This window comes from Symphalangus syndactylus, chromosome 3 (assembly GCF_028878055.3).
Source record: "Symphalangus syndactylus isolate Jambi chromosome 3, NHGRI_mSymSyn1-v2.1_pri, whole genome shotgun sequence".
NCBI lineage: Eukaryota > Metazoa > Chordata > Mammalia > Primates > Hylobatidae > Symphalangus > Symphalangus syndactylus.
This window is the reverse complement of record NC_072425.2, coordinates 93,296,001-93,322,791: the sequence shown is the minus strand read 5'-3', so window position 1 is coordinate 93,322,791 and position 26,791 is coordinate 93,296,001. Positions and strand designations below refer to the sequence as shown.

General features: G+C 40.5%; 2 protein-coding genes across 4 annotated transcripts in view; one reads left to right on the top strand and one right to left on the bottom strand.

Annotated features, from left to right (window-relative positions):
• The window catches only part of SOSTDC1 (sclerostin domain containing 1), a 74,103-nt gene extending 49,489 nt beyond the window's left edge, over nt 1-24,614 (bottom strand). The window contains exons 1-2 of one of the 2 annotated variants that reach the window (XM_055272537.2): nt 24,569-24,614; nt 20,963-21,049 (exon numbers count right to left, since the gene is read on the bottom strand). The gene's annotated coding sequence lies outside the window, so the exon portion shown is untranslated. The remainder of the gene's footprint in view (nt 1-20,962; nt 21,050-24,568) is intronic. The other variant, XM_055272536.2, reaches the window with a different exon arrangement.
• Nucleotides 24,615-24,748: 134 nt separating this feature from the next.
• Nucleotides 24,749-26,791, top strand: part of LRRC72 (leucine rich repeat containing 72) — a 56,367-nt gene continuing 54,324 nt past the window's right edge. For both annotated transcript variants that reach the window (XM_055272534.1, XM_055272535.1), the window contains exon 1: nt 24,749-24,966. In XM_055272534.1, the coding sequence (XP_055128509.1) occupies nt 24,877-24,966 (90 nt within the window). In that variant the 5' untranslated portion in view covers nt 24,749-24,876. The remainder of the gene's footprint in view (nt 24,967-26,791) is intronic.

Below are 26,791 nucleotides of genomic sequence, written 5' to 3'. Positions count from 1 at the left end.
CCATATATAGCCCAGATAGAGCAAGACTCTGTCTAAAATAAATAAAATAAAAATAATAGAATAAAATAAATAAAAATAACTAAAAGAGTATAATTGGATTGTTTGTAACACAAAGGATAAATGCTTGAGGGGATGGATACCCCATCTTCCATGATGTGATTATTATGCATTGCATGCCTGTATCAAAACATCTCTTGTACCCTATAAATATATACACCTATTATGTACACATAAAAATTCAAATTTTAAAAAAACACCAAGCAAGACATTTTTATAGCTAAATGATTTACCAACTACATTCAAATGATGCTGTCACCACTTCCTCAAATCACTCCAGGAGTCTTATCCTAATTCAGATTAAGTATAAATTCTTTCATTCTAACCACAAGTAGCCAAGTCAGCCTTGAAATTTAAAAAGAAATTTGGGGGAGGTACAAAGAAGATGGACTTGCCTTATTAGATAGACTCGCAATAGATAGAGCAACATTTTGTGCTCCTGTACCTGGATGGGAAGTCTTAATCATTTACGTTGACATGAATTTTCCTTAAATCTACACATTGAATGCAATCCTGGTCAAAATTCCAGTGGGACTATATTCCTTATGAAAATTTTTTATTTTAATTTCATCAAAGTCCTAACTTCCATAGGTCACCAAATCTTACCCAAAAAGTCTTTGACATTTGCTAAATAGCCATATTCGGCTACACAAATTCTCAAGACCATTGAAACCTGGTGGTGATTTTGTGAAGAAATAAAACCAGATGGGGATAATCACCATGGCACCATAGAAGAGGATATGAAGCCCAGTATTCTCTCCTACCCTGGGGCCACCCTCAGAGTGTAGCGATGGGGACTCTAGGCATGAGGTCCTTCCCCCTTCACCAGGCCCTGGGACCCTCCCAACTACCTGCTGGACCTTGGGACCAATTAAAGAGATGTGCCCTTGGATTTCAAACTGAGTCTTCCCCCAACCTTGAGCCCAGAGTCTGAGCTGCACAAGGGCAGGATCTGGCCATTGTGTGGTTTGAATCCAGCAAGGAAGCCCAATGTTACGGACAGGATGACAAGTGACATCGTATGGTGACTGGTATAAAAAAAGAAGAAGCAGCCATCACCACAGGAATAGTTCTAGTTTTGTGGCCTTGCCTAGGGGGCTCTGCATTCTGGATGTTGGTCACCCCTTGTGGTCATAAAGAAAACATAGCTTCTTAAATAAAGTTGCATGTGCAAGACTCAAAGGCAGAAGGCTGGCACATTAGCCCTGGCCACTCATCCCCCCAAACCAAGAGCTGAGCCTCATTCCTGCTGTCTCATTTCTACATCCCAGAAACAGCCACCTTCCAAGCTCATGATGGAGTTTCCTTAAACTTCTCCTGAAGGGAATTAAACAGAAACCAGGTCAGGATGTTCTGAGTAGACCATTCATGCCTGAGGGCTGGTCAATCCCCAAAAGAAGCTCCAAAAGGGGCCCTTGGGTCTCTTGGACCCCTTAGAGCTTTTCCTTCTAGTGAGGACCCTCCATGGACTTGGGCTCTGCCCAGGATTTACCTGGGGTGGACAGGTTGGCACAGGGTGACTGTTAAATTCCACAGGATGAATTATTAATCTTTCTCATCTATGGTTAGTTTCTCCTGGTTTTCTCCTGTTACAGATAATCCTGTAATAAGGTTTTTTGTTTCTGTTTTTTTACCCAGGGTCAGCACACAGTATGGAGGATAAAAGCATGGAAGCCAGGCCAAATGGGGGGGGTAACTGCCTGTCTCTCTTACAAGTTGTGTGACCCTCGACCAGTTTCTTAACTCTCTGTCCTTCAGTTTCCTCATCTGTAAAATAAGTCTAGGGTGGAAATCTTGCAGATAATACACGATAGAAAGGTCTATTGCCGCCGGGCGCAGTGGCTCATGCTTGTAATCCCAGCACTTTGGGAGGCCGAGGCAGGCGGATCACGAGGTCAGGAGATCGAGACCACGGTGAAACCCCGTCTCTACTAAAAATACAAAAAAATTAGCCAGGTGTGGTGGCGGGCGCCTGTAGTCCCAGCTACTCGGAGAGGCTGAGGCAAGAGAATGGCGTGAACCCAGGAGGCGGAGCTTGCAGTGAGCCGAGATTGCGCCACTGCTCTCCAGCCCGGGCGACAGAGCGAGACTCTGTCTCAAAAAAAAAAGAAAGGTCTATTGCCACTTTAAGTGGCCTTCTGGTGGCAAGAACAATGCAATTATTATAGGGACTTCTCAGATGGATCGTGACATTAACTCTAAAAAAGGTAACTATTCTGTTTCAAGTTCATCTCTGGCAGAACACAGCCAGATTCTTATTTTTTATGTTTTCCAATTGGTAAGTATCACTACAGTTATAAAGGTTAAAATGACAATTGTAACTTCGGAAACTTCTGATGGAAGATGGAAGGGGGCAATAGCTACACACATTTATTTATGAAAACCACACAATTTATTAGCTATATTAGGTACTATAGCAAGAGTCTGCATGCAGCATTACAGCTTTCTATTCTGACAACCCCATTATATTCGCTGTGAGTGGAAAAATCTCATAGGTTTTTATTGTTGTCGTTGTCTTTACTTTGTACATAGCTATTTGCTGTATCAACTTGCTTCTTTAAATAGACTCCTACAAAAATCACGTCTGAGCAAGGTTTTAACTCTTGATGAAACAGACTTGCTGGGTGAGTGGTCTGTCTCAGTGGCATGAAAAAGGGAACAGATGTTAGAGCCTAAGCTGAGTGAAGACAATGTCTGTGCAGTGGGTCCACATTGGGGATTCAGGGCCTCAGCACGTTGCAGGGAGCAACCCTGTGAGTAGATGTGAGTAGGAGCACAGGTGCAGTGTCAGAGTTCAAGCCAGGTAAGGAGAACATTCACGCGGAAGGAGGGCATCCCGGTGGGTATAGCAGGGTGAGGAGGGAGGTCCAGGCACATAAGTGTGGACTGTCAGACTCCACCTGAATGAGGGGAGCATCAGCTTGGCAGAGGAAACTGGCATGGTGTATCAGAGCCAGAGCAGGGTGAGGAAGGGGTATAGACCAAGAAGGGAGTGTCTTGGCAATGCAAGCTAAGCAGGCACAGGGAGAGATGGGTGTGGGTATTCATGCAGGGGCAGGATTGTTGTAAAAAGTTTGAGCCCAAGAAAAGTAAGGAGGGTATCCATGGGAAGGGGATACCCTCAGCCCTACAACGTGCTGGGATCCCAAGGGTGAGACACCATGCCTTAATTAATTAAAAATAATAATAAAGTGTAATGCTGTCATCTGATTTCAAACATCCCTTTAGAGTCGGGTGAACACACCTCAACGGCACTGTGATGACCACTAAGCAGGGTCCGTGCTGGGTGTGGGAAAAGGGATAGCTAACCATTGTGGGCACAAATTACTCCATGCTCTAGGTAGTTGTGATGAGCCGGATATTTGTGTCTCCCCAAAATGCATATGTTGAAATCCTAACTCCCAACACAATGGCATTAGGAAGTGGGGCCTATGGAAGATAATTAGGTCATGAGGGTGGAGCCTTTATGCATGTGATTAGTGCTCTTACAAGAAGTGTGGCCCGGCGCGGTGGCTCACGCTTGTAATCCCAGCACTTTGGGAGGCCGAGGCGGGCGAATCACGAGGTCAGGAGATCGAGACCACGGTGAAACCCCGTCTCTACTAAAAATACAAAAAACTAGCCGGGCGTGGTGGTGGGCGCCTGTAGTCCCAGCTACTCGGAGAGGCTGAGGCAGGAGAATGGCGTGAACCCGGGAGGCGGAGCTTGCAGTGAGCCGAGATTGCGCCACTGCACTCCAGCCTGGGCGACAGAGCGAGACTCTGTCTCAAAAAAAAAAAAAAAAAAAAAAAAAAAAGTGTGAAAGGAAAATATCTTGGGCCCCCAAAATCACTAAGGAAAACTCAAGCTGGGAACTGCTTAGGGTAAACCTGCCTCCCATTCTATTCAAAGACATTCCTCTGCTCACTGAGATAGATGCTTATCTGATTTGCCTCCTTTGGAAAGGCTCATCAGAAACTCAAAAGAATGTAGGCATTTGTGTATCACCTATCTGTGACATGGAAGCTCCCTCTGGTCTTCGAGACTTCCTGCCTTTGCTTCAAGTTGTCCCGCCTTTCCAGACCAAACCAATGTACTTCTTACGTATATCGATTGATGTCTCATGTCTCCATAAATGTATGAAACCAAGCTGTGCCCTGACTACCATGGGCTCATGCCATCAGGACTTCCTGAGGCTGTGTCACGGGCTCATCCTCAATGTTGGCAAAATAAACTTTCTAAATTAACTGAGACCTGTCTTAACTTGTCAGGGTTCTCAGAAGAAACATGAGCGCGCTCTCTCTGTCCTCCATCATGTGAGGATCCAACAAGAAGGTGGCCATCTGCAACCCACAAGAGGACCCTCGCAAGAATCCAATCACGTTGGCACCCTCATCTCGGACTTCCAGCTTCCAAAACTGTGGGAAATAAAATTCTATTGTTTATAATCCATGAGGTTTATGGCATTTGGTTATAACAGCCCAGACTCTCCTAAGAAGGTGACCATGGAATGTAGTCCCTCTACTTTCTCTCAAGAGTGACATGTCAGTATGTGAATCCTGGAACTATTATGGCTATGCTGTGATGGGGAAAGGCAACCTGAAAAGAAAGCCAACTTAGAAGAGTGTAGGATTTAAAACTATTAATAGCAGAGATTTAGAGCTTTGGCCCTGATTGTACGGAACCTAAAACTGCTCTCTCTTTAAACTACTTGCTAATGGAGGCAAGACACTCCTTTATTATTTAAACAAGCAATCTTGGTGTTCTGATATTATAATAAAAACATTTGAACTGGTAACAATACCTTTACTCCAAAGTTAGCACATATCATTGCCAGTGAGTCTGCTAGCAGCTCCGCACATGGTAAATAGGAGAGACTTATATTCTGGGTTATTGGGAACAACAGGTAGGATTATTTATAGATAAACAGTGTAGAAATCGGAGCTTGGAAGCTTCCTGTTAACCGGTAGAAATCCATAGCCCAGCTTTACGATTTCCCATTGGGTCTCATGTGGGACTACAGACAAGAGCCTCAGGGTCATTCCACCAGTTAAATAAAGTTTCTTTTTCTTTTTTTTTTTTTTTAAAGGAGTCTCTCTCTGTCACTCAGACTGGAGTGCAGTGGAATGATCTTGGCTCACTGCAACCTCCGCCTCCCGGGTTCAAGCAATTGTCTTGTCTCAGCCTCTCTAGTAACTGGGACTACAGGCACCTCCCACCACGCCTGGCTAATTTTTTATTTATTTATTTTTTTTATTTTTAGTAGAGATGGGGTTTCACCATATTGGTCAGGGTGGTCTCAAACTCCTGACCTCAGGTGATCCACCCACCTCAACCTCCCAAAGTGCTGAGATTATACGTGTGAGCCACCAAACCTGGCTTAAAGGAAGTTTCTTTATTTTTATTTATTTTTTTTTTTGAGACAGAGTCTTGCACTGTTGCCTGGGCTGGTGTGCAGTGGCACGATCTTGGCTCACTGCAACCTCCGCCTCTTGGGTTCAAGCGATTCTCCTGCCTCAGCCTCCCGAGTAGCTAGGATTACAGGCGTGGGCCACCACACACAGCTAATTTTTTTTTTTTTCGTATTTTTAGTAGAGATGGGGTTTCACTATGTTGGCCAGGCTGGTCTCAAATTCCTGACCTCGTGATCTGCCCACCTCAGCCTCCCAAAGCACTGGGATTACAGGCAGGAGCCAGGCCAGTGAAGTTTCTTAAATGTACATAATTAATACAAAGCATAAACTTATTACTACCATAGCTATATAGTTTAGGTGTGATCCATATATAAGTAACAAAATGAAGTTAATAAAAAGAAGTTTGTTCAAATAAGAATAATATATGAAAAAATGAGGCAAGATTTAAAAAAATAGCTGTAGGGTAAGAAGAATTTAAGCTAGGGAAGCTAGAATTTCTTAGCAAAGAAACTGTCAAGTTTACCAATCTAATAATGTTCATTGTAAATTTTCTTGTCAAAGGACTTCCGACAGACAATTCTTGAACTTTTAGAGAAAACATAAAAATACCAAGAGATTATGTCAGAGAACAGCATAAAGTTGATAGTGGAAATAATTTTCATTGTGGGCCACACCAAGACAAACAATTAGGGAAGTGCACATGTAATTCTTTGAGCCATTAATTTGTAAATGACAAAGATCGGAAATAAGGGATTTTCTTCCCCCAAGAGACATCCCAGTTACTAAAGCTGTGATACAAAATATAACAAAAGTCAACAAAAGGAAATTGAAAAGGAATGTATGTAATTACAGCAAAGACAGGATGCATGATATTTTTCACCACCTAATATTACAATAGGTAAATGGATTAGCTAACTATACAATCTGACTTAGAAAACACAGAAAGGATTATTTAAAATAATGCCATATAAAGGTCTTAGTTGACTTCCTTTTGTCTAATGGTATTCACACTTTAGTGACAGTATGTTAAAAGTTTATGAGTAAAAGTAGGAATGCAGTAAAATATTTTTAGACCACCTACAGCTAGCATACATTAAATTATACAACACATTCTTTTCAATAAATGGCCTTTTTATATCATTCCAGTTACTGATAGAAACTGAAAACAGGGTTATAACATTTAATTAATTCACAAAATGCAGCTGTTCTTCAAGTTTTTGGCAGCTGTCCAACAATTTTAATGACAATTTTTAAAAAAAGAGAACGAGGAAAAAAAAAATCCACCAGAAATAACTTCAATTTTTCTATTAGTCCTTAATAGGATGGAAAAGGTCAAAAGATGCAAGCTCTGGGCAAGTATTACCACAAAAATTAGAATCAATATGGGCAGAATGTAGACCCAAGAAATGACATGTAAATTTGAAAATGCAATGATATTGCAAGCTACTTCCACAAGATAATGTTACCGCATCACTAACTTGGTCAGACTCTCGATTTAAAGTAGAAAAATCTAACACAAACCAGCTTAAACCCAAAGGGTAGTATATTGACTTGCATAACTAAACTACAGTAAACACAGGTGTGGAGCTAACTAGAACAAAGGACTCAGATACTATTAGAATTGATCGTCTCTGGCTGTCTGCATTAGTTTAGTTTTCTTCTACTGTCCATCCACCTTCTATGCTGGAAGATGCATGGCTGATGGCAGCTTCTAGGCTTGGGCACTACTGAACCTGGAAGACCCATGCTTAATGATAAGACAATGGAAACATTCTAGGGAAGGATTTTTTTTTTTTTTTTTTATTATACTTTAGGGTTTTAGGGTACATGTGCACAATGTGCAGGTTTGTTACATATGTATCCATGTGCCATGTTGATTTCCTGCACCCATCAACTCATCATTTAGCATTAGGTGTATCTCCTAATGCTGTCCCTCCCCCCACCCCCCACCCCACAACAGTCCCCGGAGTGTGATGTTCCCCTTCCTGTGTCCATGAGTTCTCATTGTTCAATTCCCACCTATGAGTGAGAACATGAGGTGTTTGGTTTTTCGTCCTTGCGATAGTTTACTGAGAATGATGTTTTCCAGTTTCATCCATGTCCCTACAAAGGACACGAACTCATCATTTTTTATGGCTGCATAGTATTCCATGGTGTATATGTGCCACATTTTCTTAATCCAGTCTATCGTTGTTGGACATTTGGGTTGGTTCCAACTCTTTGCTATTGTGAATAGTGCCGCAATAAACATACGTGTGCATGTGTCTTTATAGCAGCATGATTTATAGTCCTTTGGGTATATACCCAGTAATGGGATGGCTGGGTCAAATGGTATTTCTAGTTCTAGATCCCTGAGGAATCGCCACACTGACTTCCACAATGGTTGAACTAGTTTACAGTCCCACCAACAGTGTAAAAGTGTTCCTATTTCTCCACATCCTCTCCAGCACCTGTTGTTTCCTGATTTTTTAATGATGGCCATTCTAACTGGTGTGAGATGGTATCTCACTGTGGTTTTGATTTGCATTTCTCTGATGGCCAGTGATGATGAGCATTTCTTCATGTGTTTTTTGGCTGCATAAATGTCTTCTTTTGAGAAGTGTCTGTTCATGTCCTTCGCCCATTTTTTGATGGGGTTGTTTGTTTTTCTCTTGTAAATTTGTTTGAGTTCATTGTAGATTCTGGATATTAGCCCTTTGTCAGATGAGTAGGTTGCAAAAATTTTCTCCCATTCTGTAGGTTGCCTGTTGACTCTGATGGTAGTTTCTTTTGCTGTGCAGAAGCTCTTTAGTTTAATTAGATCCCATTTGTCGATTTTGGCTTTTGTTGCCATTGCTTTTGGTGTTTTAGACATGAAGCCCTTGCCCACGCCTATGTCCTGAATGGTATTGCCTAGGTTTTCTTGTAGGATTTTAATGGTTTTAGGTCTAACATATAAGTCTTTAATCCATCTTGAATTAATTTTTGTATAAGATGTAAGGAAGGGATCCAGTTTCAGCTTTCTACATATGGCTAGCCAGTTTTCCCAGCACCATTTATTAAATAGGGAATCCTTTCCCCATTTCTTGTTTTTGTCAGGTTTGTCAAAGATCAGATAGTTGTAGATATGCGGCATCATTTCTGAGGGCTCTGTTCTGTTCCATTGATCTATGTCTCTGTTGTGGTACCAGTACCATGCTGTTTTGGTTACTGTAGCCTTGTAGTATAGTTTAAAGTCAGGTAGCGTGATGCCTCCAGCTTTGTTCTTTTGGCTTAGGATTGACTTGACGATGCGGGCTCTTTTTTGGTTCCATATGAACTTTAAAGTAGTTTTTTCCAATTCTGTGAAGAAAGTCATTGGTAGCTTGATGGGGATGGCATTGAATCTATAAATTACCTTGGGCAGTATGGCCATTTTCACGATATTGATTCTTCCAACCCATGAGCATGGAATGATCTTCCATTTGTTTGTATCCTCTTTTATTTCATTGAGCAGTGGTTTGTAGTTCTCCTTGAAGAGGTCCTTCACATCCCTTGTAAGTTGGATTCCTAGGTATTTTATTCTCTTTGAAGCAATTGTGAATGGGAGTTCACTCATGATTTGGCTCTCTGTTTCTCTGTTATTGGTGTACAAGAATGCTTGTGATTTTTGTACATGAATTTTGTATCCTGAGACTTTGCTGAAGTTGCTAATCAGCTTAAGGAGATTTTGGGCTGAGACAATGGGGTTTTCTAGATATATAATCATGTCATCTGCAAACAGGGACAATTTGACTTCCTCTTTTCCTAATTGAATACCCTTTATTTCCTTCTCCTGCCTGATTGCTCTGGCCAGAACTTCGAGCACTATGTTGAATAGGAGCGGTGAGAGAGGGCATCCCTGTCTTGTGCCAGTTTTCAGAGGGAATGCTTCCAGTTTTTGCCCATTCAGTATGATATTGGCTGTGGGTTTGTCATAGATAGCTCTTATTATTTTGAGATACGTCCCATCAATACCTAATTTATTGAGAGTTTTTAGCATGAAGGGTTGTTGAATTTTGTCAAAGGCCTTTTCTGCATCTATTGAGATAATCATGTGGTTTTTGTCTTTGGTTCTGTTTATATGCTGGATTACATTTATTGATTTGCGTATGTTGAACCAGCCTCGCATCCCAGGGATGAAGCCCACTTGATTATGGTGGATAAGCTTTTTGATGTGCTGCTGGATTCGGTTTGCCAGTATTTTATTGAGGATTTTTGCATCAATGTTCATCAAGGATATTGGTCTGAAATTCTCTTTTTGGTTATGTCTCTGCCAGGCTTTGGTATCAGGACGATGCTGGCTTCGTAAAATGTGTTAGGGAGGATTCCCTCTTTTTCTATCGATTGGAATAGTTTCAGAAGGAATGGTACCAGTTCCTCCTTGTACCTCTGGTAGAATTCAGCTGTGAATCCATCAGGTCCTGGACTCTTTTTGGTTGGTAAGCTATTGATTATTGCCACAATTTCAGAACCTGTTATTGGTCTATTCAGAGATTCAACTTCTTCCTGGTTTAGTCTTGGGAGGGTGTATTTGTCGAGGAATTTATCCATTTCTTCTAGATTTTCTAGTTTATTTGCATAGAGGTGTTTGTAGTATTCTCTGATGGTAGATTGTATTTCTGTGGGATCGGTGGTGATATCCCCTTTTTCATTTTTTATTGCATCTATTTGATTCTTCTCTCTTTTCTTCTTTATTAGTCTTGCTAGCGGTCTATCAATTTTGTTGATCTTTTCAAACAACCAGCTCCTGGATTCATTAATTTTTTGAAGGGTTTTTTGTGTCTCTATTTCCTTCAGTTCTGCTCTGATTTTAGTTATTTCTAGCCTTCTGCTAGCTTTTGAATGTGTTTGCTCTTGCTTTTCTAGTTCTTTTAATTGTGATGTTAGGGTGTCAATTTTGGATCTTTCCTGCTTTCTCTTGTGGGCATTTAGTGCTATAAATTTCCCTCTACACACTGCTTTGAATGTGTCCCAGAGATTCTGGTATGTTGTGTCTTTGTTCTCGTTGGTTTCAAAGAACATCTTTATTTCTGCCTTCATTTCATTATGTAGCCAATAGTCATTCAGGGGCAGGTTGTTCAGTTTCCATGTAGTTGAGCAGTTTTGAGTGAGTTTCTTAATCCTGAGTTCTAGTTTGATTGCACTGTGGTCTGAGAGACAGTTTGTTATAATTTCTGTTCTTTTACATTTGCTGAGGAGAGCTTTACTTCCAACTATGTGGTCAATTTTGGAATAGGTGCGGTGTGGTGCTGAAAAAAATGTATATTCTGTTGGCTTGGGGTGGAGAGTTCTGTAGATGTCTATTAGGTCCACTTTATGTAGAGCTGAGTTCAATTCCTGGATATCCTTGTTAACTTTCTGTCTCGTTAATCTGTCTAATGTTGACAGTGGGGTGTTAAAATCTCCCATTATTATTGTGTGGGAGTTTAAGTCCCTTTGTAGTTCACTGAGGACTTGCTTTATGAATCTGGGTGCTCCTGTGTTGGGTGCATAAATATTTAGGATAGTTAGCTCTTCTTGTTGGATTGATCCCTTTACCATTATGTAATGGCCTTCTTTGTCTCTTTTGATCTTTGTTGGTTTAAAGTCTATTTTATCAGAGACTAGGATTGCAACCCCTGCCTTTTTTTGTTTTCCAGTTGCTTGATAGATCTTCCTCCATCCCTTTATTCTGAGTCTATGTGTGTCTCTGCACGTGAGATGGGTTTCCTGAATACAGCACATTGATGGGTCCTGACTCCTTATCCAGTTTGCCAGTCTGTGTCTTTTGATTGGAGCATTTAGCCCATTTACATTTAACGTTAATATTGTTATGTGTGAATCTGATCCTGTCATTATGATGTTAGTTGGTTATTTTGCTCGTTAGTTGAGGCAGTTTCTTCCTAGCCTCGATGGTCTTTACAATTTGGCATGTTTTTGCAGGGGCTGTTACCGGTTGTTCCTTTCCATGTTTAGTGCTTCCTTCAGGAGCTCTTTTAGGGCAGGCCTGGTGGTGACAAAATCACTCAGCGTTTGCTTGTCTGTAAAGTATTTTATTTCTCCTTCACTTATGAAGCTTAGTTTGGCGGGATAGGAAATTCTGGGTTGAAAATTCTTTTCTTTAAGAATGTTGAATATCAGCCCCCACTCTCTTCTGGCTTGTAGAGTTTCTGCTGAGAGATCAGCTCTTAGTCTGATGGGCTTCCCTTTGTGGGTAACCCGACCTTTCTCTCTGGCTGCCCTTAACATTTTTTCCTTCATTTCAACTTTGGTGAATCTGACAATTATATGTCTTGGAGTTGCTCTTCTCGAGGAGTATCTTTGTGGCGTTCTCTGTATTTCCTGAATCTGAATGCTGGCCTGCCTTGCTAGATTGGGGAAGTTCTCCTGGATAATATCTTGCAGAGTGTTTTCCTACTTGGTTCCATTCTCCCCATCATTTTCAGGTACACCAATCAGACGTAGGTTTGGTCTTTTCACATAGTCCCAAATTTCTTGGAGGCTTTGTTCATTTCTTTTTATTCTTTTTTCTCTAAACTTCCCTTCTCTCTTCATTTCATTCATTTCATCTTCCATCAGCGATACCCTTTCTTCTAGTTGATCGCATCTGCTACTGAGGCTTCTGCAATCTTCGTGTAGTTCTTGAAACTTGGCTTTCAGCTCCATCAGCTCCTTTAAGCCCTTCTCTCCATTGGTTATTCTAGTTATCCATTCTTCTAATTTTTTTTCAAAGTTTTTAACTTCTTTGCTATTGTTTTGAATTTCCTCTCGTAGCTCAGAGTAGTTTGATCGTCTGAAGCCTTCTTCTCTCAACTCGTCAAAGTCATCCTCCATCCAGCTTTGTTCCGTTGCTAGTGAGGAACTGCGTTCCTTTGGAGGAGGAGAGGTGCTCTGTTTTTTAGAGTTTCCAGTTTTTGTGCTCTGTTTTTTCTCCATCTTTGTGGTTTTATCTACTTTTTGTCTTTGATGATGGTGATGTACAGATGGGTTTTTGGTGTGGATGTCCTTTCTGTTTGTTAGTTTTCCTTCTACCAGACAGGACCCTCAGCTGCAGGTCTGTTGGAGTTTGCTAGAGGTCCACTCCAGACCCTGTCTGGCTGGGTGTCAGCAGCGGTGGCTGCAGAACAGCAGATTTTCGTGAGACCACAAATTCAGCTGTCTGATAGTTCCTCTGAACGTTTTGTCTCAGAGGAGTACCCGGCTGAATGAGGTGTCAGTCTGTCCCTACTGGGGGGGTGCCTCCCAGTTAGGCTGCTCAGGGGTGAGGGACCCACTTTAGGAGGCAGTCTGTCCGTTCTCAGATCTCCAGCTGTGTGCTGGGAGAACCACTACTCTCTTCAAGGCTGTCAGTCAGACAGGGACATTTAAGTCTGTGGAGCTTCTTGCTGAGTTTTTGTTTGTCTGTGCCCTGCCCCCAGAGGTGGAGCCTACAGAGGCAGGCAGGCCTCCTTGAGCTGTGGTGGGCTCCACCCAGTTCGAGCTTCCTGGCTGCTTTGTTTACCTAAGCAACCCTGGGCAATGGCAGGCGCCCCTCCCCCAGCCTCGCTGCCGCCTTGCAGCTTGATCTCAGACTGCTGTGCTAGCAATCAGCGAGACTCCGTGGGCATAGGACCCTCGGAGCCAGGTGCGGGACACAATCTCCTAGTGTGCCGTTTTCCAGGCCCGTTGGAAAAGCGCAGTATTCGGATGGGACTGACCTGATACTCCAGGTGCCGTCTGTTTCCCCTTTCTTTGACTAGGAAAGGGAACTCCCTGACCCCTTGCGCTTCCCGAGTGAGGCAATGCCTCGCCCTGCTTCGGCTCGCGCACAGTGCGCTTCACCGACTGTCCTGAACCCACTGTTAGGCACTCCCTAGTGAGATGAAACCGGTACCTCAAGCAGAAATGCAGAAATCACCCGTCTTCTGTGTCACTGGGGCTGGGAGCTGGAGACCGGAGCTGTTCCTATTCGGCCATCTTGGCTCCCCCTCCGGGAAGGATTTTAAATGGCCTAGCTTGTGTGGTTGACCAAGAGTTGTGACTCAAGTTTTATGGTCCACTTCAGTCCCCACCTTTAGACAAGAAACTGTGACTGGGAGGTGGGCCATGTAGTTCCTATTCTTATTGGCTCATTAACAAATCCTCTCATTATATGGATAAGATAGAAGAATGAATACTGAATAACAATACATATAGAAGAAATTCGAATTAGTATTAATTAGAGAAAGAGTAGAAACAGTCTGTACAAAATCATCAGGTTGTAAAGCAACCCATAGAATGGAAGAAAGTATTTGCAAGTTACATATCTGATAAGGGTCTACCATTGAGAATAAATAAAGCACATTTTCAACTCAACCACTAAAAGAACTCAACTAAAAAATGGGTAAAGGTCTTGAATAGACATTTCTCCAAGGGAGATATGTAAATGGCCAACAAATGAAAAGATGCTCAACATCATCAGTCCCTAGAGAATTGCAAATTGAAACTGCAATGAGTGTTGGTGAGGAACTGAGAAGTTAGAACCTTCATACATTGCTGGTGAGAGTGTAAAACATTGCCATCACTGTAGAAAAGAGTTTGGGGGCTCCTCAAAAAGCTAAACATAAAATTAGCATACAACTCAACAGTTTCTTCGATATATGCCTAAAAGAATGGAAATAGGTATTTAAATGAAGACTTGTAAACAAATGTACTTAGCAGCACTATTCATAATAGGCAAAAGGTAGAAACAACCCAAATGTTCACCAACTGATGAGCAGATTAACAAAATCTGATATACTCATACAATGGAATATTATTCAGTCATGAAAAGGAATGAAGTACCAATACATGTGACAATGTATGTGAACCTCAAAAATACTGTCAAACGAAAGAAGATAGGCATAAAAGGTCATATATTGTATAATCACACTAATATAAAATGCCCAGAATAGGTAAATTCATACAGACAGAAAGCAGAACCTGCTACTCAGGGATAGGCAACAGAATAAAAGAGCAGTACAGGAAGGGGAACTTGCAATTAGGCCATTTGAGGTCCTCTCTGTTTCACATGTCAAAACAACACATGATATTAATTTTAGGCCTTATGCCACAGAGCTTCACTCAAATAATAGACTGCTCCTTTCTCCTTAGTTCCAATTTGAAAAACCTGGGGGGGATTATTCTGCTTAGACTGGCAAAGTTTGCATGCCTACCCTTAATGCCAGGAGTATAGCAAATTATGTTTGTCAGCCTAACTGAGACACAGAATTGAGGATGAAACAGTGCCCCCAAAGAGGACATTCTCTTTTCAAAAGACAAGGGGGATCAAAAGGCAGCATAATTCCTAATCACCCTTCTTTTTCTCTCCTTCCTTTCCCTCGTACCTGCTTCTCTATATTAAACTTCCTTTCTCTTCCCTTCCCTTCTCATCCTTTCTCTTATCTTCTCTCATTTCTTTTCTTCACTCTGTCTGTTCTCTACATCCCTCTTTTCTTTTCCTTTTTTCTTCTTCTTTCTCCTCCTTCTCTTCATTTTTGTTCTATTCTCTGTCTCTCACTCTCTTTCCTTATCCCTCTGCCCACTTTTAATAGTGCATTCCAACAAAAGCCACCCACAGTCATCACCTATACAAGTTGTAGGTCATCTGGTGGCCTTCAACTTTATTTCTACTTCTTCCTGAATTATTCAGAACAATAGATAAATGGTAAATAATTGGATAGAGCCTGCATTCGCTGCTAATCTATCTCGCCTATCCAAATTTACGGAAAATTGCCAAGTTCTTGGCAAGTATGAAAACAGATTTTCTTTCTTTGTTATAACTACAAATGAATTTATGAAACAAAAATTATTTTCTAAAACTTTAGAAGCCTTGAACTTGCTCTGCTAAAGTCTCTCAATACCTTTGCATTTTTTATGAAAAAGATTTCTTTTGAACTACTTTCCAACATGTACTGCCTCTAATTAACATGATTATTGAACTTTGTTATTTGCTTTGTGTGCAAAGGTGGTAATGAAAATATCATTAATAAGAACGTAGCAGTGGAATAAAGGCCACAAAGAGCACACAGTTAATGTGGTAAGGAAGACAGTTTGGAATTATGTATGAAGGCAATTGAAACACTTCAGGCTCTAAGGAAATAAGAGTAACATCTTTAATAATCCATTTGATTGCCAGTCTATATCAAACGGACCAAATATAATTAAGGTAGGTTTAAAGCTATGGGTACTCAGGCTATTTGCTTCCTAATGGTCATTCCTTAGAAATTGTCTTATTCACATCCCCCAGTGCCTGGCAGAATATGTGGTTGATGGTAGGAACTCAGTCCATTTTACTGCCTGCCTGGCTAAATCAATAATAAATGAAGGGTGCTAGGTTATCTAAAATAGTTTCTTCATACAGTTAGAACACTTTAGATCACTTGATGGCCCATGTCTGGCCACACATGGTGACCCAGGCTTCCTGCAACTGGTTTGGGAGTCTCTTTCTGCCACTGTAGCTTGCAGATGAGAGCAACAAAGACTCTGCTACCAAGAATCCTGAATGCCACTGCTAACAGAGATCAGCTGCAAAACGATTCCAGGACATCAAGGAAAATGACTTCCAAGCTGATTCTTCTTTCTGAAATTTATCTTAAAAATTATGAGAGTATGGAGAAGAAAATCCCAGTATCTTCAAATGCTTAAGTTAAAAAGAATCAGAGAAACCCATATGTTAATAGATAGTGAAACCCATGTGTTCACAGATAATATCCCAATTTTTTTTTTAGGAAAAACCGCATTACCCTTACTTGGTTAAATGACAAAATAACCAAGTAAATGAGTCAAATAATTCATTTATCAGAATAATCAAAATGAGTCAAAATAACTCAGAACAAATTAATAACACTCAGACAGGAAACGATAGACAGAACCCTAAGTGAGGAAAACTTCCCTGTGGACTCACGTGAGTGATGGGGCAAACATTCATGACAAAACTAGTAGTTCTTTCCAAGACTCTTTTTTTCTTTTTGGGATCCTGAGTTCTAAACAACGCAGCCAATCCAGTCTATGTGTTCAAAACAATATCTCTCACAGAAGTGTGGGTGGGTGCACTTCAAGCCTAAAGGAGAACAACCCGAGTCATCCTAATGTGAAACCTCGTGCTCCCGTTTCTACCTCAGTCTGAGTACTAAAATAAAACTCTGGCAGATGAAAATCTTTCTTTTTTCTTTTTAAGAAAATTAACCTTTAGTAGTATAATCCCAAGACCATGTTCTACTTATTTATTTGGAAAAATAGAAGCTGAGGACCACTGTTTATCCCATGACAATCTATTCTATGAGAGAAAACAGGAAGAATCATTGTTCTGACTTTGAAAAATATAACCTCTAAAAATACTTATATTGGAAAGCTTTAATTATTACATTGGTTAAAAACATTGTTAATGGAACTTTCTTTTTCTATCTGTAGTGGTTCAACTTCTGGTGAGAGTATATGCTGATAGAAAATCTAGAAGCCATGGCTTTTAGGGAACTAAAGAAAAGTAGCAAAATACGATTGATTTGCAAAGATTTTGAAAAAGGAAACTGGAACAGGAACAAAAAGGCAATGAGCTCCAGAAAATAAGCTACCCCCAAGTCAAGATAATCTACTACTAAAAGTAGATCTACCATTCAACCCAGCAAATCCCACTTCTGGGTATCTATGCAAAGGAAAAGGAGTCATATCAATAAGACATCTGCACGTGTATGTTTATTGCAGCACAGTTCATAATTGCAAAGATATGAAACCAACCTAAATGCCCATTGACCAATGAGTGGATAAAGAAAATGTGGTATATACACACCATGGAATACTACTCAGCCATAAAAAAAAGAATGAAATGATGTATTTCACAGCAACCTGGATGAAGCTGAAGGTCATTATTCTAAGTGAACTAACTCAGGAATGGAAAACCAAATAGCATATGTTCTCATTTATAAGTGGGAGCTAAGCTATGGGTACACAAAGGCATACAGAGTGATATCATGAACTTTGGAGATTCAGAAGGGAGAGGATGGAAAGGGGGTATGGGATAAAAAAAAGTACATATTGAGTACGACGTATACTACTTGGGTGACAGATGCACTAAAATCTCAGACTTCACCACTATACAATTCACCCATGGAACCAAAAACCACTTGTACCCAAAAAACTATTGAAAGTAAAAAAAAATTAAAGATAATCCAGAAAGAAAGTAATAAAGTCCTGTGAAGAATCATTAAGGAGGGAATATCTGGAGATAGCCTGACTAGCTGTGTGACCTCAAGAAAAATTAATATATTTCATGTAATGATTGTGCTTTACACTGTCCCCATGTTTTTTAAGTATGTAGCACATTTGCAAAGCTTTTCATAAACAGGTAAGAAAAATATTTTATCGTTTTAACTTTTAGTGCAGCTTTGTTATATAGGTAAACTCGTGTCATGGGGGTTTGTTGTACAGATTATTTCATCACCCAGGTACAAAGCCTAGTACCCAAGAGTTATTTTTTTCTGCTCCTCTCCCTCCTCCTACTCTCCATCCTGCAGTAGGCCCCAGTGTCTGTTGTTCCCATCTTTGTGTTCATGAGTTCTCATCATTTAGCTCCCATTTATAAGTGAGAACATGCGGTATTTGGTTTTCTGTTCCTGTGTTAGTTTGCTAAGAATAATGGCTTCCAGCTCCATCCATGTTTTGAAAAAAAGACATGATCTCTTTCTTTTTTATGGCTGCATAGTATTCCATGGTATATATGTACCACATTTTCTTTATCTAGTCTATCATTGAATGGCATTTAGGTTGATTCCATGTCTTTGCTATTGTGAATCATGCTACAATGAACATTCACATGCGTGTATCTTTATGGTAGAATGTTATCTATTTCTCTGGGTATATACGCAGTAATGGGATAGCTGGGTCAAATGGTAGTTCTGTTTTTAGCTGTTTGAGGAATCACCACCCTGTCTTCCACAATGGTTGAACTAATTTACACTCCCATCAACAGTGTGTAAGTGTTCCTTTTTCTCCATAACCTTTCCAGCATCTATTATTTTGAGAAAAATATTTATTGACTTGGTAATAGTATACATTCTGGCAAACGATTTTTTTAAGTCAACATTCAACTTAGATTATTTAACATTAAAAATATTTGCTAAATTATCTCTTATGGCAAAAAAAAATTATTTATTTTTATGTTTGAACAGGAGGCTGCATGGAGATGACATTCCAAGAGTAAATCTGTCTTTCTAGATTTAAATAGTAACCCAGAAAGTGTTGGGCAAGAAATTTTGTCAAATTTTTACTGCATAGACTGGCAAGGATAAGGATTATTTTAAGAAAAGCTGAGTTTGACCAGAGAGATGTCTTTTTTGGGTCTTATGTATATTTGTAATTTCAATTTACATAGCATATATATATAATAACTAATAATATACAACATAGATATCTACATAGCCAATTATCTCAAAACATAGCTGCTGAAAACAAGTATTTATTATCCTCCTTTCTGAATGTCAGGACTTTGGGGGTTGCTTGGCTGGGTGCCTCCAGTCAGTCCCCCACCAGGCTACAATCCAGGGCGTACTGTGGTTATCTCAAGGTTCCCCTTGGGGAGATCCACTTCCAAGCTGCCTCATCTGGCTATTGACAAGCCACAAGCCCTCTCTGGCTGTTGGCCAGAGACTTCAATATCTTGCCATGTGGGTCTCCCTGTAGGTCAGCTTAAAACATGGCCACTGGTTTTCCTCAGAATGGGCTAGAGAGCAAGAGAGAAGGGGCTCAAGATAGAAACCACAGTCTTTTTACCACCTAATCTCACAAGTTATATCCTATCCTTTGTATTCTGTCCATTAGATGTGAACAGAATCCAGCCCACATGCAAGAAAAAGGGATCACACAGGAATGTGAAAATCAGGAGGCAGAGATTACTGAGGGCATTGTTGAGGTTGTGCACACGTGCACATGCATGCATGTATGCATGCACATGTATATGATCATGTATATGTATTCACATTTAAATACACACACATGCACGTGTGTGCACACACACGTATATTTACGCATGCATGTATCTATATATTTCTAGAGTATTTATGCTTCAAATGCCTGACTGTTATCTCATATGTGTGATAATATGCGGCATTCCTGCTAGCATTCACAAGACTTCTCTGTCAGTTTAGGCAGAGAATAATTGTCAATAATTATCACCAAGTCTAAATTAAGTGAAGTGAGGAAAGGGTTAGTAATTTCAGCGGCTTCTGGCATAACGGAAGTTAACTTCTATAAGTTATCTGACTTTTCCATTCTGTTCCATCTCTAATTTCAGGCTAGAGGCTTCTGTCCTTGTCCATGATTTAGAAGGGCTGCTCTGGCCCTCCTCATTGGAGAAGAAGGAGTGCCTACTGGAGATCTTACCCTACCCTGAAATGATGGGCATGTGTTCACCTAGACCCAAGGGATAAGCAAATGGTGGCTGTTTATGAGGATAGACAGAGCTGAGACATGGGGACCCATTATTCTTGGGAGGAAAGGTGAAATCACATTGAAGCTGTACTGGTTTGGAATTGAAAATTATTATTATTGTTATCATTTTAGTTAAGCTGAAGTTGTGTCTAGTGGCATCTAACTTTTTCAGACAGTGTAGGAATGTTTACAAATCTGAACCACTTTCTGTTCCTATACAGGTAGGTATTTGGAAGACTGTGTGCAAATTTTGAAAGAGATGAGGTGCATATGGAAGAGAGTTGGAAGTGGCTGCTTTCCTGAAAGAGCTTAAGAAAAACTGCATGTGAGCAGTGTTTCTTCAGAACCTTGATGGCAAAGTGTCACACGGCTTTGGAGTAAGGCAGTGTTTCTCCTATCAGCTCAAAACCCACCACCACTCTAATAACTCAAAAACAAAAAGTTGATACTTAGAACATCAAGTGATAGCATCCTGGGCATGGATCCTACAGACTAGCAAAGGACAATTGGCCTTAGAGAAATGAAATTTATTTCAATAGTCTGAAGGGCAGCAGGCATTAGCAAGGAACAGGAGGGCAAGAGAAGACAGCTTTGCAGGATGCTGCAAGATGACTTGAGGCTACCCATTGGTGACTTCAAGAAATAAATGGCAAACACTTTATAGATCCACCTTGCAGGGCTTTTCATTGGCATTTGGATATTAAAAGTTAGGCAATGAATATGAAAAGACAAGTCACAGAAAAAAATACAAATGACCAATAAGCTTTTGGAAAGATCATAAACTTCCCTAAATAAATATAAACCAAAACATTGAGATTAAAAATTTCTCCAATCAGATTGGCAAAGGTCAACAAAATTGATGTCAAATAGAGAAAGATACCCTATCCAGAAAGGGGTATTATCATATATAATCCAATAATCTCATGAAGGAATTTCAGCTACTGGAATAGTAATCCAGGAATGCTAAGACATTTGTTACAACATTGTTTGTCAGAGCAAAAACCTGGACAACATAAATGTTCATTAATGGAGTAATAAGTAAATAAACTGTAAGATACATTACAATGGAACATAATGCCACAATTCAATTTTGTAATTCTATGTACACTTACTTGAAAAGGTGGAAGTTGATGAGATGGTAAAGAGAAAAATGAAGGATGAAGAACAAATTACATGGTTTAATCTCATTTAAAATCCACCTATACACAGAGAAGCAAAAGTTAGCCTACCACAGTTTCACAGATGCTGGCAAAAGATGATACTTCTGGCTTAGAGACAAAAGATAGCCTATTACTGATGGTAGTAGCATAGACAGAATATTAGTATTTCCACCAGTTCTCCTACCCACGATTTCCAGAAGGCAATGTGAAATGGGCCAGGTGATATGGGCACATAGAGTGGGTTGTGTTACGGAAGAGGAAATTTGAACTTAAGGAAGCCAGACCTTTTATACTGGGCAGTAAGTTGCCTCAGTTTATCTTTACAATAAATAAGGGAGACATTATCTTTATTATACTGCTCAGTTAAAACAAAAAACAAAAAACAAAAACACCTACTTTTTGCTCTGAAGGTAGACACTACATCTACCAAGGCTGTAGGTAGACATTGTATCTTCAAAGGCTGTTTGCTATACAAATATCCTTGAAAATGTGGTCCTTACCAAAGGCAGTTAGTGCCTTTGCTTATGTGCAGTAACAGAAGAGACTCCTGGAGAATTTTCCCCCAATACTCCATTGTTATTTGCATTTTATGTAAACAAAAAAAAAATTGTAGCTATCAATTAAAATGGGATGTTATTTTACCTAAAATTATAACAATGAAAATTTTGATAGGCTGGTCATTGAATATCATAAAAACATGTATTTTTATAAATTTTGAATATTTTTTTTTTTGAGATGGGGGGGTCTCACTCTGTTGCTCAAGCTGGAGTAAAGTATGTGATCATAGCTCACCATAGCCTTGAACTTCTGGCCTCAAGTGATTCTCCCGCTTTGGCTTCCCAAAATGCTGGGATTATAGGCGTGAGCCACTGTGCCTGGCCAGATAATATCTTTTTATACATGCGATATACGAATATGTATATTGATTGTGGCTGATATATTGTTTATTCTATGCTCATTTCACACAGTAGAAAATGAGTGATAATGATTATTGTATCTAATAAATATTTTTCACTCACTTAGAAAAACAATATCTAGATTGATAACTGGAATTATTAAAGACAAAATTAGGAAGAATTTTTTAAATTATGTAGTTTTAATGATAGCAATCACATGCATAATTTTTTTCTCACACATTTTTCACTGAAAACTTATCTTAAAAACTTATTCTATATCAATACAAGAATCTTTTACTCTGTAAACAATACACACTACCTGTCTAGGAGAGTTAATTAAATAATAAATTTTTTTAACTGAACTTCCAGCTTTTACTGTTGAAGAAACTGAGGCCCAGAGACATTAAGTGATTTGAAGGTGGCTAACAACTAGTTAATGTCAGAGTTGACACTAAATCCTACATGCCCTGACTTGGAGCAGAGGGTTCTTTCTTCTTATCCAAATCCATATACATGATATGATAGAGCTTTCAAACTGGGGTATGCATACGGCTGCGGGCAATGGCAGCAAGCCAGGGAGGTAAAGCCACAGGATAAACACAAGGTGTCTTGCTTCAATGTAAATATTACACAAAGATTTGAGGAGAGTTTGGGGAACTGCTTTATTTTTATATTAAAACAAGATTGATTGTAAAGAAGAATGCCTATTTTACATGAATTTTAAAAATTTCAGGCTGGATTCCTCAGGCTATAACCCTACCCCATGGAGGTAAAAGTTCTCTCTGCTCACTCTACTGGGAATAATTCTTTTGTAAAAATTTCATGTCACCAATGTGAGAATGTCTGGGAAGGAGCTTTTGTCCAAAAAGTGCCTTCATTAACCTCCATCCTTGACATTCCATAATTAAATTTGCTTTATTTTAGCTTTCATGATCAGTTAATTCTTTCTTGAAGAAGGTACACATTAAGATCTTATAATAAGTGAGTCTTGAGTTCCTTTCCTAAGAATAGGGTTTTTTTCAAAATTAGCTTTTTAATATGAGGTAAAATGCTGAAAAAATAAAGAATAAAAATTTTAAATGTGATTTTAGTAGAAATTAACTGGCGACTAGTTTACATCTGCAAGAAGCTCCTTAAAACTATTTTGCATATGGTTATAAAGTCACATTTGTGTAATGTAGAAAACTGAACAAGTATTGTGCATTTCCATTTTTTCATGTAGCATAGTCCTGAATAATATCTGCAATGCTATAACACGTATCAACAGCAAAAATGAGCCAATGAATTATTATATATGCCTTCTCAGTGGACCATTTCTCTCATTTGAGTTTTATTTCCAGGATAGAAACTACTTAAACAATAGTTCTTAGATGATTAATCCCTCCACAATAACTCGGAGAGCTTTTACCCCCACCTCAGCCCCAAATACATATTAGAACTACTGAAACAATGTGTACTTGATTTCCCCACTGAGACATTTTTTAATGCTTCATTTCAACACCAGCATTATTTTAATGCAAGTAGCTTGACCCATTTCAGAAAGCTACATTTGATTCCTAGATTTCAGGTTCAAATTTGGAGCCAAGAAACCAACTCATTTAATCCAGTCAATGTTAATTAAGCGCAGTATGTTAGGCTCTGGCAGAAGAGAGAGATGTCTTAAACAGGATCCTGCCTCCAAAGTTACCCAAGCTAGAGGGAACAAAGCTCATATAAATAAAATCACAAGATAATCTATGCTAGAGGTTCCAGTACAGTTACAGAAGACTGCAATTTCAAAAAACAAAAACAAAAAACAAGGTTGAAAAGATTGGCCAAATAGTGGCTCAATTTGTCCATTTTCTGCCAGAGAAAGGATTTCTCAGCTACTGAAACAATATGCACTTATTCTTAGCCAATAAAGTCAGTAGAGAGTTCCTTCCATTTTTCTGTGCACCTGGACTCTTGAGGAGCCTTAATTCTACCACCCCCATCTTCATCCCAGGTCTGGGTCTATGATGAGGCAAGTAAGGCAGTGGCCTTGGATCCAGATGTAAGCAGCACCAAAAACTCAGCATTCAAAATAAATATCTTTTTTTTTTTTTTTTTTTTTGAGACACAGTGTCCTTCTGTCACCCAGGCTGGAGTGCAATGGCTGGATCTCGTCTCACTGCAACCTCTGCCTCCCAGGTTCAAACTATTCTCCTGCTTCAGCCTCCCAAATAGCTGGGATTACAGGCACATGCCACCATGCCCGGCTAATTTTTGTGTTTCTTTTAAAATAGAGACAGGGTTTCTCTATGTTGGCCAGGCTGGTCTAGAACTCCTGACCTCAGGTGATCCACCTGCTTCAGCCTCCCAAAACACTGGGATTACAGGCGTGAGCCACCGCACCCGACCTCAAAATAAATATCTTAATGCAATATTTAAAAAAAGTATGCAAATAACATGCATAATGAACAAAATGTCAAACTTTTAAATAGAGACACTATCAGTAGTACTGGCTTTTTTCCTCTTGCGTCAAGATCCACAGTGACTCTGCAGGGCACCTCTTCACCCCCACCCCATACATGAGGCCAGTGGTCCACACACACGTCTAATTTCCAGAAACCTAAATTTCCTGATATTCAAATCTCGAGTCAAAGTGATGATTACTGGGTGACTGCCCTTCAGGCGCTCTGACCTCCTCCTGGTCCCAGACATAGCTGACCCCCGCTCTCCGGTATCCACCGGACGCATCACCATGAGCAGGGGTAACACGCGTGTGTCCGAGGCACAAGCGTGGGTGTTGCAGGGCCACACGCGCAAACGTCACAGAAGTCAGCGTTTGGCTTCAAATATTTCCCAGTGTGGACTGGCTTTTAGTCAACGGGAATGCGGTAACTGTTGGTAACAGAACAACGAGCTGCGCGCCAAGCCAACTCTCTCTTCGGTGCCACCGGCGGGCGAGGCCGGATTAATCACCGCTGCTTCGGCCGCCCGTGTGTCCTGATGTCCTGGGACCCGAACCCTGTGCCCCGTGCCTTGCGATGCTGGGGCCTACGGAGGGCGTCCGAAACTGCCTTACAGAGCAGCCGCCGGGTAAGCGGCACCTGCCTTCCCAAGCCATCAGCCCCTTTGGCCCCCTGCCCCAGGGCCCCACCTCCTGCCTGAGGACTCCAGGCAGGTACTGAATTTGGAGGGGAATTTTAGTAGCCTAAAGACGGGGATAGATCAGATTTCAAATTAATTGGTTAACATAAAAGGAGAACAAAGAGTCCAGCACAAAATTGGGATGTGAACAGCGATGAGTGGTGGCGAACCCCCCTCAGCATCTCTCCCTGGGCTAGAGGTCCTAATCTCCTGGGTGGGGTTTGAGGACTTCCCAATCCACATTAATAGACTTACACTGACCTTTTACCACTCAGCATCTGCTGCGTATATAATTATAGTGGTTTGTAGATTAAGTGAAACGGAGATTAAGTAAATTTTGCAGTCTTGATTCTCCGACAGGGGTGTGTGTGTGTGTGGATGTGGGTGTGGGTGTGTATCCCTAATATATTGTTCCCAGCAAGTGCAAATCAACACCTTGAAGAGAAAACGTTATTTGATGAGCCCTAGCCCTACAAGCAGAGTCGAGAGCAGTTAAGATAATGATTAAAAGAATATTTGGATATTTGGGTGGGGAAAAAAAATCTCAGAATTGTGCCAGGTAAGACCTAGCAAGGCTTTTTGGAGTTCTCTGACTCATCTGCAAAGATGGGGGGCTGCTGTGATTAAGCGAGGCTGAGAGTTCTGTAATGAATTGAAAGCTCTTCACACTAAGTCCTAACTTGTGCCTGCGTGTTGCATGGAGGTATAAGAATTTATCATCAGAGAGGACATTTTCTTCTATAGGTTTTAATACTGACCTTATTCTTCTAGGATTTAATAATCCTACCATTTTCAAACATTTTTTTCCCTTTGATTCTAGATCCTCAGGCATCGGGTGGTGGAAGAAGCAGCTGCTGTTCTCCCCATGCTAGAACTGTTCACATCCCAATTTTGTGATGGGCTGTTTTTATTTTCCTTTTAGGCTAACCAACTAATTTGAAATCTGACTTTTCACCCTCTTCAAGCTACTGAAATTCAGGCCTCTAAATTCAGTAACTTTTCTGAGTGACATCCTCCACCAGCCAGAACAATGTTGTAGATTGAAATTTTACCTTCTTCAAATGCTCCTCTGCCTCCTGCTGTCCTTTTGTTCCTCTGCCTCACTTGACAACCATCCTCCTCTGTCTCCTTTCCAATATGTTTCCCTCTCCCTTCTCTCCATGTAGACACTTCATCGTGATCTTCCTTGGATCCCACTCTCCCCTGGTTAACTGACTTATCAGATCTGCACAGCTGCCCTGATGAGATCTCTGATGAGTTCCACATTTACCCTTGCAGCTTTCTGGTTGGGCGCCTTGACCAGTATGTTCCACCAGGGCCTCAATTTCAGCATTTCTCAGCTGCATCTGTCTTCCCGCCCGTCACCTTTCTCATCAAGTCATCACATCATCATCATCATCACCTGTGACTTCCCTCGTGCTAATTCTCTGCCTCCATTTACTTGCCAGTTCCCATTCATTCTCCCTAAACACGCCCCATGTCATATCTGTTCACTGCTCACTCACACCTGCCCCCACCCTGGGGCAGACTCATTAGCTAGCGGACTTTGTTTCCCAGAGGCAGCCTTGCTTCCAGTCTGCAGTTCTCACTGCACCCCAGGCCCCCATACACATCACTGCTCTAGTCATCTTCCTGAAGCCTAGCTTTGTCACATGTTTTTCTAGTTCAAAAATCCAGTCATATCTTCCTATTGCCCCGGAAGTGAGCACAATGCTGAATCACCCAGTAGTTCTGTGCTTTCAGGGTACCAACAAAGCAAGGGCACTAACAGAGA